General features: G+C 38.8%; 1 protein-coding gene across 4 annotated transcripts in view; it reads right to left on the bottom strand.

The window, feature by feature from the left end:
* The window catches only part of FOXJ3 (forkhead box J3), a 153,759-nt gene that overhangs the window by 81,655 nt on the left and 55,986 nt on the right, over positions 1–16,118 (bottom strand). For 2 of the 4 annotated variants that reach the window (XM_023221311.2, XM_023221315.2), the window contains exon 3: positions 12,493–12,817. In XM_023221311.2, the coding sequence (XP_023077079.2) occupies positions 12,493–12,817 (325 nt within the window). Of the gene's footprint in view, positions 1–12,492; positions 12,930–14,202; positions 14,220–16,118 lie in introns of those variants that run through there. The other 2 variants (XM_023221314.3, XM_023221313.2) reach the window with 2 other exon arrangements.

Here is a 16,118-nt window from a genome sequence, read left to right as displayed (position 1 = left end):
GAGGGACAGGAAACCCTTACCCAGTAGTACATAGGCAAAGATGATGTGCTGCTGGAGGAAAAGCAGAAGTAAATCCCTTGAACTCTGGGAGAGGTACAGGAAACTATTTTGGGCCCAGGACCCTATACAGATACCATGTAGAGGTCTGCTACACCTGGAGAAGAGGTGGGAAACTCCCACCCAAAAGTAACTACAGATACACAAGACTAGTTTGGCTGAGGGAAAGAAACACTGAAAAAGCCCACCATAAGGTTGAGGGTCTGCATAAGACTAAGGCTGGACCAACACAATAGAGAAAACCCCTCACCTCTACCAAAAGTATAGCACTGAATAACAAGCAAACGCAGTCTACTGACAGAGAAGGGGCAATGTTTGGACGAACCGAGGCAGGATGGCGCACTTCCGGGTTCTTTATCACCAGCTTTTCCCGTACGCGCGAAAATGCAGCCAGCACCCAGGGAGGGTGCAGATCAACTGGGCATGCGCCAGGTGACGTCAATCCGAAGAGACCAAGATTTACCTGGTCGCACCTGCGGAACGCCCCCCCCCCCCCCCCCCCCCACACGCCCGTGTCCCGCCTATTGCCCTCCCACTCCTAGAAAAGCCGCTCTCGGCCAGCGCGCCACGCGGCATTCCTCAGTCCCTCACTCCTGTCCGGACTGCAGGAACTCCGTCGGAGAGCTTCACCGGGTGACTCTCTTGGCCTCCTTTGCCAGAGGCCGACAGACCTCACCCCCACACCTTCTTCCCTGAAGCTAGGTGACCAAAAATAAATTTGCAGTTTTGCTCCTACCCTTGCCTACTCGCTGGTTCTTTTGTGCCCGCTCTGGTGGTCTTAGAAAAACAAATCAGGCAAGAAATCCCCATGATGTGTAAAAAGGTGGGCAGAGACAATTAAAATCTAAGGAGATTAAAAAACAAAAAAATCCTACAGCACCCTCTCCAAGCACAAGTTAACAGAAGCCCACTGCTGGAGGACTGTAAAGTTTGTGGTATACTGAAGATAAAGTTATCAATTTTAAAAATCCAAATTACTGACAGACTGACTCAATCCCCACAAGAACGGCCTGAGAAAAAAGATGCTTGTCCATTTACGAGTACAAGTACCATTTACCTCAATGTCTACCATTCTTCTACACATATATCTGGTCTCAATCAACAATTGTAAGACGTAGAAAAGAAAGGAAAACTTGACTGCCAAGAGATAAAATAATCAACAAAACCCAAGACAAGACTCAGGTGTTAGAACTATCAGGAAAGAAAACATTAAAATAACTATGATTAATATGTTAAAGGGTCTAGCAGAAAAAAAGTGGACAACCTGCTTGCATAAAGAGATGGAGAATTTCAACAGAAATGTGAAAACTAAAGAAAGAGACAAATATAAACAATAGAAATAAAAAACATTAAACATGATTAAAGATTTTAAAAATTCCTCAGAGGGGATCATTAAACTAGACACAACTAGGAAAAGAACCAGACACAACTCTGAGGGTAAAGTAACAGAAATTTCCAAATGGAGACTGGCGCATTCACACAGGGCAAAACAAAAACAAAACAGATCATCCAAGAACTGTGTGATGATAAAGAGTATTCAAGTCCCAGAAGGAGAAAAAAAAAGGAATGGGGCAGAGGGAAAATCTGATGTAACCGTCAAGAATTTTCAAAAAATAAATGCAAGACATCAACCAGAATATGCAAGAATTTCAGAGAACACCAAGCAGAATAAAGTAAAAATCCACATCCCCAAATTCATTACAGTGAAAGGGCTAAAAACCAAAATAAAGAACATCTTGAAGGCAGTCAGAGAAAGTAGATTACATACAAAGGAATAAAGATAAGAATTACTGTGGACTTCTCAAAAACCATGCAAGCCAGAAGGCAATGGAGTGACATCTTAAAATACTGAAAAGAAAAAAAAAAAAAAAAAAAAAAACACCTGTGCAGTGAAAATATCTCTCAAAAATAAAGGCAAAATAAAGACTTCCAAACAAAAGCTGAAAAAATTCATTTCAGCTCACTTACACTGTTACAAGAAAGTTCTTTTGGCAGAAGTATGAAATCAAACAAAAATGCAGATCACGAAAATAAATGGAGTGTCAGAAAATGGTAAAAAATGAAGGTAGATTTAATGCTTTTAAAAAGACTGTATGAAGATATTCAGACTGTAAAAAATAAAAAATAAATTTTATAAAGCAAATATAATTTATTATGGAGTTTGGAACTATGTAAAAGTAAAATGTACGACAACAATAGCAAAAAGGATGGGTCAAAGAAACTGGAAAGATGTGGTTTAAACAATTCTGACATTATACATGAAATGGTTTTGAGGGCTGACTTTGAATAGATCGCAGCAAGGGAGCTGCTCTGCTACGTACGAAACCCCGACCCAGAAGCAGATCGTCTATGAATGGTTTAGCGCCAGCTTCCCCACGAATGTGCGTTGCGTGACGGTCGAGGGGGCAGCCGCCTTTCCCGCCGCACCCTGTTTCCCAGGACGAAGGGCACTCAGCACTGGGCATGGTGGTAGACGTCTGTAATCCTAGCTACAGGGGGGCTACGGGGGAGGCTGAGGCAGAACAATCACTTGAACCTAGGAGGTGAAGGTTGCAGCAAGCCGAGATCGCACCACTGCACTCCAGCCTTGGAGACACAGTGAGACTCAGTCTCAAAAAAAGAAAGAAGAAAATTGCTAGTCATGCCCCAGTCTTTCCTTCATTGACAGTCTTCAATAAAATAGATCATCTAAGTTCTAAAAATATACATTTTTCTCCCTGTAGTACTAAAACTATTTCCATTTTGAATGAACAATTTTAAATATAGTTTATAATATTTCCATTTTTCCTAAATTATCTCCTAGTCTCCCCCAAAACTTGATAACCTCCTATTTGAAGGCACAGTGCAGTAACTTAAAGATATTACAATCGACTGAATATTTGCATCCACTCAAAATTCTTATGTTGAAACCTAATTCCCAACGTGATGATATTTGGAGGTGGAGCCTTTAAGGTGATTAGGTTATGAAAGGTGTCCTCACGAATGAGATTAGTGTTTATAAAAGAGGCCTCAGAGAGTTTATTTCTCTGTTCTACCATGTAAGGTTATAATGAGAACAGGATCATCTACAAACCAGGAAACAGGCCATCACCAGAACCTGTTGGCATCTTGATTTTGGAATTCCCAGCCTCCAGAATTATGATAAATAAAAATAAATGTTTGCTGTTTGTAAGCCCCGACTCTATGTTTTTGGTTTTCTTTTTGTTGTTATAGTAGCCTGAATGAACTAAGATGTATACAGTAAACTCTAGAGTAATCACTAAAAAAAATTTAGAAAGGGGATAACTAGTAACAGAACTGTAGAGATAAAATGGAATCATAAAAAATACACAATTCAAATCTAAAATAAGATGGGAAAAAAGAAAGAGGCATCAGACAAACTGTAGTTCACCTACCCAGCTTAAAAGTTCAAGATGAGGGGAAAATACAAATCAGGATGGTCAGAACAAAGAAGTATCATTAGTAAACGGCTCAGTGTGAACTCATCACTTCAAAGAAGTACACACCTCTACACAGTCTTCCTCCTCTACAAAAAGCTTAAATGTTGGAAATCTTCAGGGTTCTGCCCTATGTCTTTTTCATTTCTACATCTGCTGCCTAGCTAATCTCATCTACACCCAATGACCACTTGTGACAAATCACTTAAATCTGTCTCGATCCAGGACAGACTTTTCTCGAGTTCCTAATGTATATTTCCAACTATCAATGGCACATCTCCAGAAACTCCTCACTCAACATATTTAAAACTAAACTCAATCTTTATGCCCAATGTGATCTTCTTCCAGTTTTCCCTTCCCAGTTCAAAGACATTATTATTCACATAACTGCTCCATCAGAAACCTGTAAAGCATCCTTAACTCCTGTCTCTTTCTTCCCACCTAAAACAAATCTATCACTAAACCTTACTAAGCCTGCCCTAGATCTGCCTATCTTACCCCATCTTTTCTGTGACTACTCAGTCTAGGGAACCAGTCTCAGCAAAACTAGTACAACAGCTTCCTAACTGGTGTCCCCCTTCCTCTCAGCCCTGCTTCCAACATTCTCCACCCTGCAGAGAGTTATGTCTTCACAATGCAAATTTGGTGTTACCCCTTCACTTAAAAACTTTCAGCGCACTTAGGACAAAATCCAATATTCTTAAGCCTTGAAAGACTCTTCATGATCTGACCCTATCTTGCTTTCTACATTCATCCCCTCCAATGTTCTCTCTCAGGTTCTAGACTTTCCACAAGTTGCTACATCTGCAAAGATTACTGCCCCCAGCCTTACTCCATCTTCTTCACCTAAATCCATCTATCAATTTTCAATTCATTCTTGTATTAAACTTCAGTTCTTTAAGGAAGCCCTTTCTGGTGTTCACAGATTAGTTAGGTTCCACTGTAATAAACTTTGTCATCCTGAATTTCTCATCACATCTGCAATTGTTCATTTAATGGTCTTCCCCCTCCATGCTGTACTCTCTACCAAAATATAAACAGGCTCCATGAGGGCAGGAACCTTGTCTTTCAATCCAAAAGCTAGGATACAATGTTTTTAAAAGGGTAATCACATATCTGTTGGGAAAAAAAATACCAAAAACCTATTTAGAATGTAAAAACACAGAGATACAAAAGCCAAGACTTGTACATACACATAAAACCCACAAAGAAAAGAGGTTACTTCAGACCTTACAGCTTGGGTAGTCCCCATCTCCCATAACCCCAAGAAAAGAAGTTGGTGAAGTGGAAAAGCAGAAATAATTAGGTGATTTTTTTTCAATCACCTAATCAATCAATATGATGAAGCCATGCTGATTGGCCTTAAAAACCCCATCCCCAAAAGCAGTTTCTCAAAACTACAGTTTATCTGCACTAGAATCACTTGAAATGTTATTTTAATGCAGATTCCTAGGATCTATCCAAGGCACCTAATTGAAAATCTCTGGAGTAGTGACCTGGCAATTCTCATTTTAAAAGCATTCTATGTAATTTTTATTTTAAAGTTGAGTTTAAACTGCCACCTCCAATCCAACCAACTGCTACATTCTTATCCATTCTTTCTTCTGTGAGTCCTGGTTTCTGTCCCCACTGGTCCCCCCGAAAATCAATATAAGTACTCATTTGTTCTACCCTACCTAAAATGGTTTCAGAATTGCTCTCAACTTTCTAACTTCTTCCCTCCCAACTTCTTTCCTAGGGGTTTTTGGAGATAGAGACTGCCTCTACTGAAGTTCCACCACCGAACACAAATCTACTAAGTTGATGATTTCTTTGTAACTATTTTTGGCCTTGGAATGTATGCCATGAAGGTATATAAAGTATATACCAAAAGTTTCTTCAATTTGTTTTTTTCTGTGTGATTACATTATTAATTCAAAACAATGTTAGACTTGCTTCTGCTTGTATTGTTTGAGGGTTTCCTTTTTTTATCCCTTTTGATTTTTTTTTAAATATGTAAAACATGTACATGGGTTCAAAAGTTAAAAGTATATAAAAAGGTATACTCAAAATCTTATTTCCTTCTACATCCTTTCCAACTTGGTTCCCATCTATCCCCTAGAGGTAGTTATATTAATTACATTTCTAGTTTAAATTCCTAAATTTCTTTTCCCAACAATAAGCAAACACATAATGAATATTATTATTCCTTTTTAACCCACACAAAAAGTAACACAATACACCCACACACCACTTTTGTATTTTTCTTTTCTTAAATTATCCTAACCTTCAACAACTTAATAAGTTACCTTTCCTCAAAGTGAATACCATGAAATTTTATTTTTTATTTTTTTGGAGACAGGGTCTTGCTCTGTCACCAGGCTGGAGTGTAGTGTGGCATGATCATAACTCACTGCAACCTCAACCTCCTGGGCTCTAGCAATCCTTCCACCTCAGCCTCTCAAGTAGCTGGGACCACAGGGATACACTACCATGCCTGGCTAATTTATTTTTTATTTTTTATTTTGTGGAGACAGGGTCTCACTATGCTGCCTATGCTGGTTTCAAGGGATTCTCCTGCCTTGGCCTCCCAAAGTGCTGGGATTACAGGCATGAGCCCACTGCACATAGCCTGAAAATTTAATTACTTTTCCTCTAGTTCTGAATACAAAATCATTCAATTATGGAAACTCCAAAGAGGTATTTTTAATATGTAATCTCCCTTCAAGGCCCTGACACAAAATGAAAGGGAGTTTACTAAAACTGTATTTGAGTCTTTTTAAGCAACAGTGGCAACATATTGTCCTCTGGGTTGCATAAGTTGACTCTGCATTTCTGGAAAGGTGGTGACAGTCACTTTAAGATCTTTCTCCAAACCTCTCTTCAACCAATACAAGCTAACTTCACAAGTTCTAAGTGACTTCCCATTTTCCTATGATCCATCTCCTCCGTACCTGAAGAAGAGTAAGCAGCAGATTGCTGAAGTGTTCTAAACAAATCTAAGGAGAGTGAATGGGAAGTAAAATAGAAAAAGGCCTGTGCAAAGGAGAAGATAAACGAGGTTCCATCTGTCTCCACTCGAAGTGTTGAAAATATTTCTATGTGTATAAAAATAAAATTAAAAGTGATCATGCCGGCCGGGCGCGGTGGCTCAAGCCTGTAATCGCAGCACTTTGGGAGGCCGAGACGGGCGGATCACGAGGTCAGGAGATCGAGACCATCCTGGCTAACACGGTGAAACCCCGTCTCTACTAAAAAGTACAAAAACAGGAGGCTGAGGCAGGAGAATGGCGTGAACCCGGGAGGCAGAGCTTGCAGTGAGCTGAGATCCGGCCACTGCACTCCAGTCCGGGGGACAGAGCGAGACTCCGCCTCAAAAAAAAAAAAAAAAAAGTGATCATGCCATATGCTAGGCACCAAATACTTAAAAACTGAGTAAAGGAAACTTTAATAACCAACTCTGGAAATATTAAAAGTCTGCCTAAAGCAGTAGATAGGACCAGATCATCCCTCTCAGGATCTTCTAGTTCTAAGAGCAACATCATCCTTCTCTACCCATTAGTTCTCTACCTAATTTAGTTCGATAAACAACGATATGACCCTTCTCTATTTCTATTTCTTCCAATTGAAACTGCATCATTACATCCAAAACAGGTTAAGACCCATGATTTGGGCTGGCTATCGGCAAGGAGTATCAGTAGAATGGATTTGGCATTCTCAGGGAGACATAATCAAAACTGAAGCCAGACAAGTTAATGAGGAAAAACAACATTCGAACTTTGTATGCTATCCCTTCAATTTGGACCAAGCTCTTCAGTTTGGCATTCATATATTCATAGGATCTCCATATTCTGACCCTATCACACTCTACTGCAAACCACTATAACCAAGTGCTTCTTAACACTTGAACTTTGAAAAACACCTCCACAAATCTTAACTCTTCTCCAAAACACAACTCAAGTCCCACTTCCCTCAATGGCTATCTAATGACTCCCCACTTCCTTGTACTCTAGTGGCACTTACTCTCTGTACCACTCAATTTAGATTATCATACTCCCCCATAAACTCATTAACCGTACCCTTCATTTAACACTTTTTACTATGTCACATATACAATGGATATTTTTATGGTTTACACACAATAGGAGTGCCCAATTAGTCAACTATTTATAGTACAGTCCTCTGGTTTCCTCTATTACAGAGCTTTTTACATAGCATAATAATATCTTGTTTATATGTATTCTTCTCATTTAATAAAGATTGTAAATTCCCTTAGGCCCTGTGCTATACTTCTTAGTACTGCCAAAGCCTAGCATACTGCTTCACAAGAGCAGATAAAAAATAAATCCTTTTCACATTAACAAATGAAAGACTAAATCAGCTAAGGGCCAGGTGTGGTGGCTCACACCTGTAATACCAGCACTTTGGGAGGCCAAGGCAGAAGGATCACTTTAAGTCAGGAGTTCGAAACCAGCCTGGCCAACATGGTGAAACCCCATCTCTACTAAAAATACAAAAAAATAGCTGGGCATAGTGGCATGTGCCTATAGTCCCTGCAACTCGGGAGGCTGAGGCATGAGAATCACTTGAACTCAGGAGGTAGAGCTTGCAGTGAGCCGAGATCACGCCACTGCACTCCAGCCTGGGCAACAGAGTGAGACTCCATCTCAAAAAAAAAAAAAAAAAAAAAAGCAGAAAAGAGGAGGATATCATCTAGACCAGAGATTCCAAATTAGTACTCCATAGGCTGAACCCAGACACAAGACTTATGTCTGGCCTGCAGAGATTCATGAAAATCAGAATCAGTTGACAACAACTAAAAATTTGCAAATTACACACAAAATCCAGATTTCCCTTTTCTTGGGGAGCAGGGTAGACTGGAAGATATGCCATGTGCCCTAAAAAGCAGTAATTGACTAGAACATAGTTGCTCCTTTTACATTAAACACACTCTTTAGTGTGGCACCTTTTTTGCTTTCCCCATTTACATCACTTATCTGGCACCCGCAGGCACTTCGGTTTACAATCAATGATACCTATGAATCCTTAGTGGGGTTTCTAAGCCACATATTCAAATTTTGGCCATTTCTACTCCCTAGCCACCATGTGTTTCCATTGTCACACAGGTTTATCAAAATTTTCTAGCCTTTCTCATACTAAATCTTGACAAAAAAAAGTCTACAGTACCCAGGGGTAAAGCCAGAAAGCACAGCTTAAATAGACACACTACTACTTGCTTAGAATGATGCAGTGATTCATGTTTCATTCAAGTTTTATTAGGTATATCCTCCACTGAAACATTCTGTTAGGGTAGACTCCTATTCAAAATATACTGTTAACAATCACTTCTCATACTGAGTCAGCCAGTTAAGGGGAGTTTATCCTGGAAAATTAAATTTAGTAAGTAGTTTTTGCAAAATTATGCATCTTGTGTAATGGTTAAGAACATGAGCATTGAAAAAAATCTCTACATCTACCAAGTCTGGTACCAAATCTTAACTCTATCATTCTCTAGCTGAGAAACTCTAGAAAGTTACTTTTCTAATCCTTAGTTTTTTACTAAAATTTGGACAATAATAATACCTATTTCATAAGGCTATTGTGTGGCCTAAAGAGACAATGATGGCACTTAGTATAGTGCCTGGCAGACAGAAAATAATAAAAGCAGCTATCATTTTGAGTATCTAAGTACAGAAACAAAAACTAATGAAACAAGATTTCTGAACAAAAAAACTAAGTTTATAATACGTTATTAATAAAGCATAAGATTGATTCTACAGGGAGATGAGAAATAATACATGAGCTGAAGCAATAGGGCAATATCAACTAAAAAAGGGAGGGGGGCGTGAAAGAGACAAGGTCCAAGGAGAAATAAGAGAAAAACAAAAGCAAGAAGGAAATAGATATGCTTACTTACAGGGACAGCTAGTAGGCTGGAATGGCAAGAAGTATATGAAAGGAAGGTACAAAAAATAAAGCTAAAAAGGTGGACTGGGACCAAGATTCATGCTTTCATTCAAACTGCACTTACTGAGGCTTACCAAATGGAAGTACTGTGTGCTAAGGTATGGAAGAGAAAGAGATACAAAAACTTCAGTGAGGCACAATCCCTTCCCTTACAAGGGAATCATGCACAGCACATCTTTGCTGCACGGCAAATCAGCAAATGTCTCTAATATATCCAGTCAAATGAAAAAGGCAAAAGTGTTGAAGTAGGAAGGCCTAAGAGAAACTAAAGAGTAACTACCATCTGATGATTGACCTAAAGCTCTATAACTCCCTTCCTCTACATGTATACACACACCCCACATAACACACGACTTGTTAATTCCTATGTAAGAATATGAATATAACATGTGCAGAGACGAAAGAAAGCGGTGGCCCTCATGTATAATCCCGGCACTTTGGGAAGCAGATGCAGGTGGATCACCTGAGGCCAAGACCAGTCCAGGCAACATAACAAGACCCTAAAAATTAGCCAAGTGGGCATAGCAGCACGCACCTGTAGTCCTAGCTACTCAGGAGGGTAAGTCAGGAGGACCACTTGAGCCCAGGAGTTTGAGGCTGCAGTGAGCTAGGATCATACCACTGAACTCCAGCTAGGCTGACAGAGAGAGCAAGACGACTTTGTCTTAAAAAAAAAAAAAAAAAAAAACTTAAAAATGTAAAAAAAGAAAGTTGAATTATTTGCTGCATAACATGAATTAGCTAGTACCTCAAAAGTCTCCTTAAAGTAGTGGTTGATTCCAAGGTTGGGCAAGAAGACTCAATATATCCCTGGAACAACTCAAGGTGCCAAAAAGAAAGTGCTAAGCAAACAGAAGTATGGGGCCAACCTATAAGAGCTCCTAATGGCCAAAGTTGCAACAATTTGAATGACAACAATAGCACAAAGAATAAATATCCATGAGTGCATACTATTATAAATAAATGACTGAATAAATGAATAAAAGGGACTAAAAGAACTCATCTTTTCAGAAGAGTATCAATCAATAAATGTCGAAGGAATTAAGGAAAACAGACAATCACCGTTAGAAAACAGTAATAACTGGCCAGGCACGGTGGTTCACGCCTGTAATCCCAGCACTTTAGGAGGTCGATGTCAGAAGTTCAAAATCAGCCTGGCCAATGTGGTGAAACTCTGTCTCTACTAAAAATATAAAAATTAGCCAGGCGCAGTGGTGGGTGCCTGTAATCCCAGCTATTCGAGAGGCTGAGGCAGGAGAATTACTTGAAACCAGGATACGGAGGTTACAGTGGGCTGACACAGTGCCTCTGCACTCCAGCCTGGACAACAGAGCAAGACTCTTTAAAAAAAAAAAAAAAAAAAAAAAAGGGGGGGGGGGGGGGGGGGAGTGGAAGGGGGGGGAGGGGAAGGGAGGAGAGGGGAGGGGAGAGAGTAATAATTGCTACAGTTATGACCTACCAATCAATGCTAAAATTAATGGACAAAAGTTTAAGAAGAAATAAAGTATAGTAAGTCTTCATTTAGCACTACTAATGGGGTTCTTGGAAACTGCAACATTAAGTCAAAAGTATAGCACGTCTTCAAATAACATCATTTCATTATAATGTTGATGAGGAAAAAAACTGGTCTCACTTTACGTTGTTTTGCTTAAAGTCACAGTTTCCAAGAACTTATCAAAGTTAAGGACTTACTGTATTTGCATATGCTCAAAGTATCCCCCCAAAACATATTATTATTTACAAAGTGATAAATAGTAACTTCATAATGAAGAAACCTGGCAGACATCCCCTTAACCAAAGAATCATAGTTAACATTCCCATTAAGAAATACTTATATTATCCATCCTCTGATATGTTATGCACAAAAGGCCGTATCTGTATTATTCTTCCCAAAAATGTAATACCTCATTCTAATTGTAAGAAAACATCTAATCATGAGCAACATATATTGCCCAGGCTGGTCTCAAACTCTTGTTCTAAAGCAATCCTCTTGCCTTCACCTCTCAACACGCTGGGATTACAGGCATAAGCCACCATGCTCAGTCAATTTCTTAGTTTTAAAAATTGTACTATGGTTATATGAGATGTTAACATTAGAAGAAGCTGACGAAGTATACATGGGAACCTTCTGTATTGCTTTTGCAACTTTTGCAAAAATCTAAAATTCTTTCAAGATAAATATTTTTTAAAAAGTCTTGGCCAGGCACAGTGTCTCACACCTGTAATCCCAAAACTTTGGCAAGCCGAAGCATGAGGATCACTTAAAGCCAGGAGTTTGAGACAAGCAAGGCCCCATCTCTACAGAAAATTTAAGAATTAGCTGGCCATGGTGGCGTGCTCAGGCATTCAAGCTTGGGTAACAGAGCAAGACCTTGTCTCTAATTTAATAAAAAAAAAATCCCTGGCTGGGCGTGGTGGCTCACGCCTGTAATCCCAACATTTTGGGAGGCCGAGGCGGGGAGATCATGAGATCAGAAGATCTAGACCATTCTGGCTAACACAGTGAAACCCCGTCTCTAACAAAAATACAAAAAATGTGCCAGGCATGGTGGCGGGTGTCTGTAATCCCGGCTACTTGGGAGGCTGAGGCAGGAGAATGGCGTGAACCCGGGAGGTGGAGCTTGCAGTGAGCCAAGATCAAGCACTGCACTCCAGCCTGGGGCGTCAGAGTGAGACTCTGTCTCAAAAAAAAAAAAAAAAATTCTTTACTGATAAATGCAGTTAGTACTAGCTGCAATACTATGTTGTTTTTCACTTTAGGCTCACTGTCAACTCACCTGAACTGCAGGTATGGTCTCCAGTGAATGCTACCTTAACTCTGCTTTACTTTATGCTACATCAGTACTATAACATAATGAAGTTTGAACACACTAATAATCTACCAAAAATAAAGTTATTCACCTAAGCTAAAAACTTTTTTTTGACATCCTAAAAATCACTAAAGATCAAAATTTCATAATCAATTACATGAGCCTTCACAAAGCTTTTTCAGTAGAAATCAGTATTATCATTGCTTACTTCGTAAAAGTAATAATTTAAATAAAATCCTTACCTTCCAACCACTGCCAGCCTCTCTATAATATGGGAAGTTATCACAAATCCACTGATAAATTTCACTTAAAGTCATTTTCTTTTTGGGTGAGCTATTAATTGCAAATGTAATGAGGCTGGCATAACTGTATGGAGGTTTCCCATCTTTGTGCTGTTGGACTTCTTCCTGGTCCAGAGTTGTATTTGGGTCAAGGAGTGCATTCTTCTTAGAAATTCCTGTTCCATGAGCGTTTTGTGTAGCATCAGATTTTTGGATGGCTGCTCTCATGGTGAGCTGTGGTAACCAGTCCATAGATGTTAGGCTGCTCTCCAGTTCAGATGTCATCCTGAAGGTAAATAGACTCCTTAGTCAATATCAAGGAAAGAACCCCTGCTTCTCAAAATATCCAATATTCACAAATCTAGGAGTTCCAAAGTGAGGGAAAGCCTGAGTTACATCTGGAGGAAAAAGATTGAGTATGTTAATGAGCAAACCAAGTATTTAAGGGATCAACATTTCCAATCTTTTTTCTTAATTTTTTCCTCATCAAAACATAACAAACTTGGTTTTAAAATTGTTTAAAATACAGAACAACACACACATACAAAGTGTTCCGATGCCAATCTTTCTAAACATTGCTGCCTGTTTCTTTAAGAGGGCAACAGGATCTTGGTATGAAAAACCCAGCTGCAGCCCAACTCTTTTACTCACCACCACAAGCCGTTAAAAGCTTAAAATGTACCTCTGGCATTTCTTTTACACAAATTTTAGGAGAGTCATAAAAACAAAATACCAAAAAGTAAGGTAGAGACAAGAGGTCAGAGAAGTAACTGAGAAACTAGCACAGGAATCCACACGAAGGAAACAAGGTAGAGTTTATGCAGGTAGGAGGTAGGAAGAGTAAAGCAGGGTATACAAGAAGAGCAAAGAGACAAGCTAGCTGGGGGAGTTGACGGAAAAAAGGAATGCAAAGTCAAGGACACTGATGAGTGAGAGAAAAAATAGGCAGTACCAGGGAGTTACTTTTTTTAAAAAACAAGTCAAGGAACAGGTTTACAAAAACTAACTGAAGATGTGGGAGTACAGAATATAAGGCATTAAATCACATAAATGGTCAGCAAGAAAAGCAGCATTAAAAACTCAAAGACAGGCTTGGGCAAACGTCCAGTGATTTGAATTCTGTAGTGTATTTCTCTCCAAAGCTGAAAAATTCAGACCATTATCACACAAAGAAAGAAAACTAAATCTGCCAGGTTAACAGATATTCTAGAAAAGGAAGAAAGCTGCTCTAAGAATTGAAGATAAGAATATAGAAACAAGGCTTGACATTTCACATTGGAATTGTTAACTTTCAGCAGAGGATATAAGCCCTTCTATTCTGGGATCAAAGAAGCAGAAATAATGACTGACAATAAAGTAGAGAAGAATGAAAAGATTTCTAAGTGATATCAAAATAAAGGAAAAAAGGAGAACCAAAAAAAAAAGAAACTTAAAGGTTTCTTTTGACTTCAAGTCAAAAGAAAACATTAGTAGCTATGAAAATCCCATATAGCCCCTTCATTCCAAATGGCTCCTAACAAAAAGCAACCTTGAGTATTATGCATAGGCTCTGAACAACACAGAGGCAACAGAGAATCAATAAAGAACAGGAAGTTTGGAGTGAGGAAGACCCAGAGTCTAAGAACTGATTCTAACAGTTATAAGCTATAGAACTGTGAAGATGTTAATTACCTCTGCCTCCAAGTTTTCTCATCTGTAAAATGCAACAATAGTACCTATGGTTAAAATATTACTTTGAAAATTAAATGTGTTAAAACATGCACAAAAGAAATACTCAGTAAATGTTGGTTAATAATATTAGTCTAGGAGTATCTTGGGAGGGCACTAATACACTATAAAGTAAACCACATTAAGCAAGAGCAATTATAAATCAGAAGACAACCATTAGGATTCTTTCTATCTGCACTGCCAGTAAATTGAGTCCTCTTGATTTTCAGATATGTTGATCCACAATTTTACCTTACTCATTTTCTCAAATTCCCTCCATCTCTATTGTACACATTCCTCTGAACCTGAACTTTAAATTCATCTATATAGCATCTTCAGAGACCTTAAAAAAAAAAACGTACTATCCTACTCTACAATCTCAACCAGAAACATCTGTTCCCAGCAAGAAGTCATATAGTGACTTGTAGAATAAGAAGATAGGATAATTTAGAGATCACAATGTCAAAACAGTAGAGAAAGTATTCTAGAGATCAGAGACTAATCCCTCCAATAATGAAAAACTGAAGTTAAGGCTCATCCAATTTCACACAGGTAGTTAGCAGTAGTACGAAAACCAGAGCCCAGATCTCCTGATACCCAATCTAGTAGTTTTGCTAAACATATCTCGTCTGTAAAATGAAGATGATAATTTAAATAGTACCCACCTCAGTGATGTAAAGTATTCAGAACAGTGCCAAGCAAGTAGTAAGTATTCAATAAATGTTAACTACTCATATTGGTAATAAGAGTAGTTACTTATATTATTATTCACATTTCATTCAATAAAGATTGGCTATTTTATACCATGCTGTCATCCAATTTACCTCAATCAAGTCTCCATGGAGTAGAGGTTTATTTTGTTGAAACTCCCAAAGCAGCCAGTTACATACATTTTCATACAAAAGCATATTACAAACGGGAATATAATTGTTATTGCAGGTGCTCCCTACTGAGAACCATCTTTGCCTTCTGCTCCCTTCCCTCAGTGCCAGTAATAAGACTTTATGAGAATCTCAGTAATACAGGTATTTACTGTGTGTTATATATTTAACAAGAATGCATAAATTATACATGCATAAAGAGCTATGTTAGAGTAAAACATAAAATAAGATAAAAATACACACATAGGAAGTGTGGTAAAATTCCTGTCCTCCAGGAACTTATAGTTTAATAAAGAAGTTCAGACACAACAAAGAACTGAAAAAAAGTACAGAGTTGAGCTCTGGGTGCTGTGAAGGTTCAGGAAAAGGAGAAAACAACATGGACTAAAGCCTTGAGGGTAAAGAAAGAAGAACTTAGCGAAGTCTTCAGCTAGGTTAAGATTGACTTAGCTGAAGAACTTCAGCTAAGTGAAGATTTAAATAGACTGGAAAGAAAAAGGACCCTAGTCTTCAAAGCCATCATGTGTAAAAATTATTCTACTGTGCTTATATTCATCAGTTCGGCAAGAGCAAATTTTAAGTACACTATAAAAACATCTCAAATTTAAACTCTAAAAAAGTGGGGCTTCTGTTCTGTTTGCAATTTCTTAAATTTTATGTACTGCATTCTTGGTAGTGAAGCAAAAAGTGCCTCCATTGTTGGTACTTAGGCTGGTGGCTATTGTGATTCTCCATTAAGCATGGAGAACACAAAAGATGATCATTAGATTTGGCCAGATCACCAGTAACTTTAGACACAAACTTTAGGCCGGGTGCAGTAGCTCACGCCTGTAATCCCAACACTTTGGGAGGCCAAGGCGGGCAGATCACTTGAGGTCAGGAGTTCAAGACCAGTCTGACCAACATGGTGAAACCCCATCTCTACTAAAAATACAAAAATTAGCTGGGTGTGGTGGCAGACACCTGTAATCCCAGCTACTCGGGAGGCTGAGGCAGGAG

The sequence above is a fragment of the Piliocolobus tephrosceles genome, chromosome 1 (assembly GCF_002776525.5).
Source record: "Piliocolobus tephrosceles isolate RC106 chromosome 1, ASM277652v3, whole genome shotgun sequence".
Classification (NCBI taxonomy): domain Eukaryota; kingdom Metazoa; phylum Chordata; class Mammalia; order Primates; family Cercopithecidae; genus Piliocolobus; species Piliocolobus tephrosceles.
This window is presented reverse-complemented; position numbering and strand designations above follow the sequence as displayed.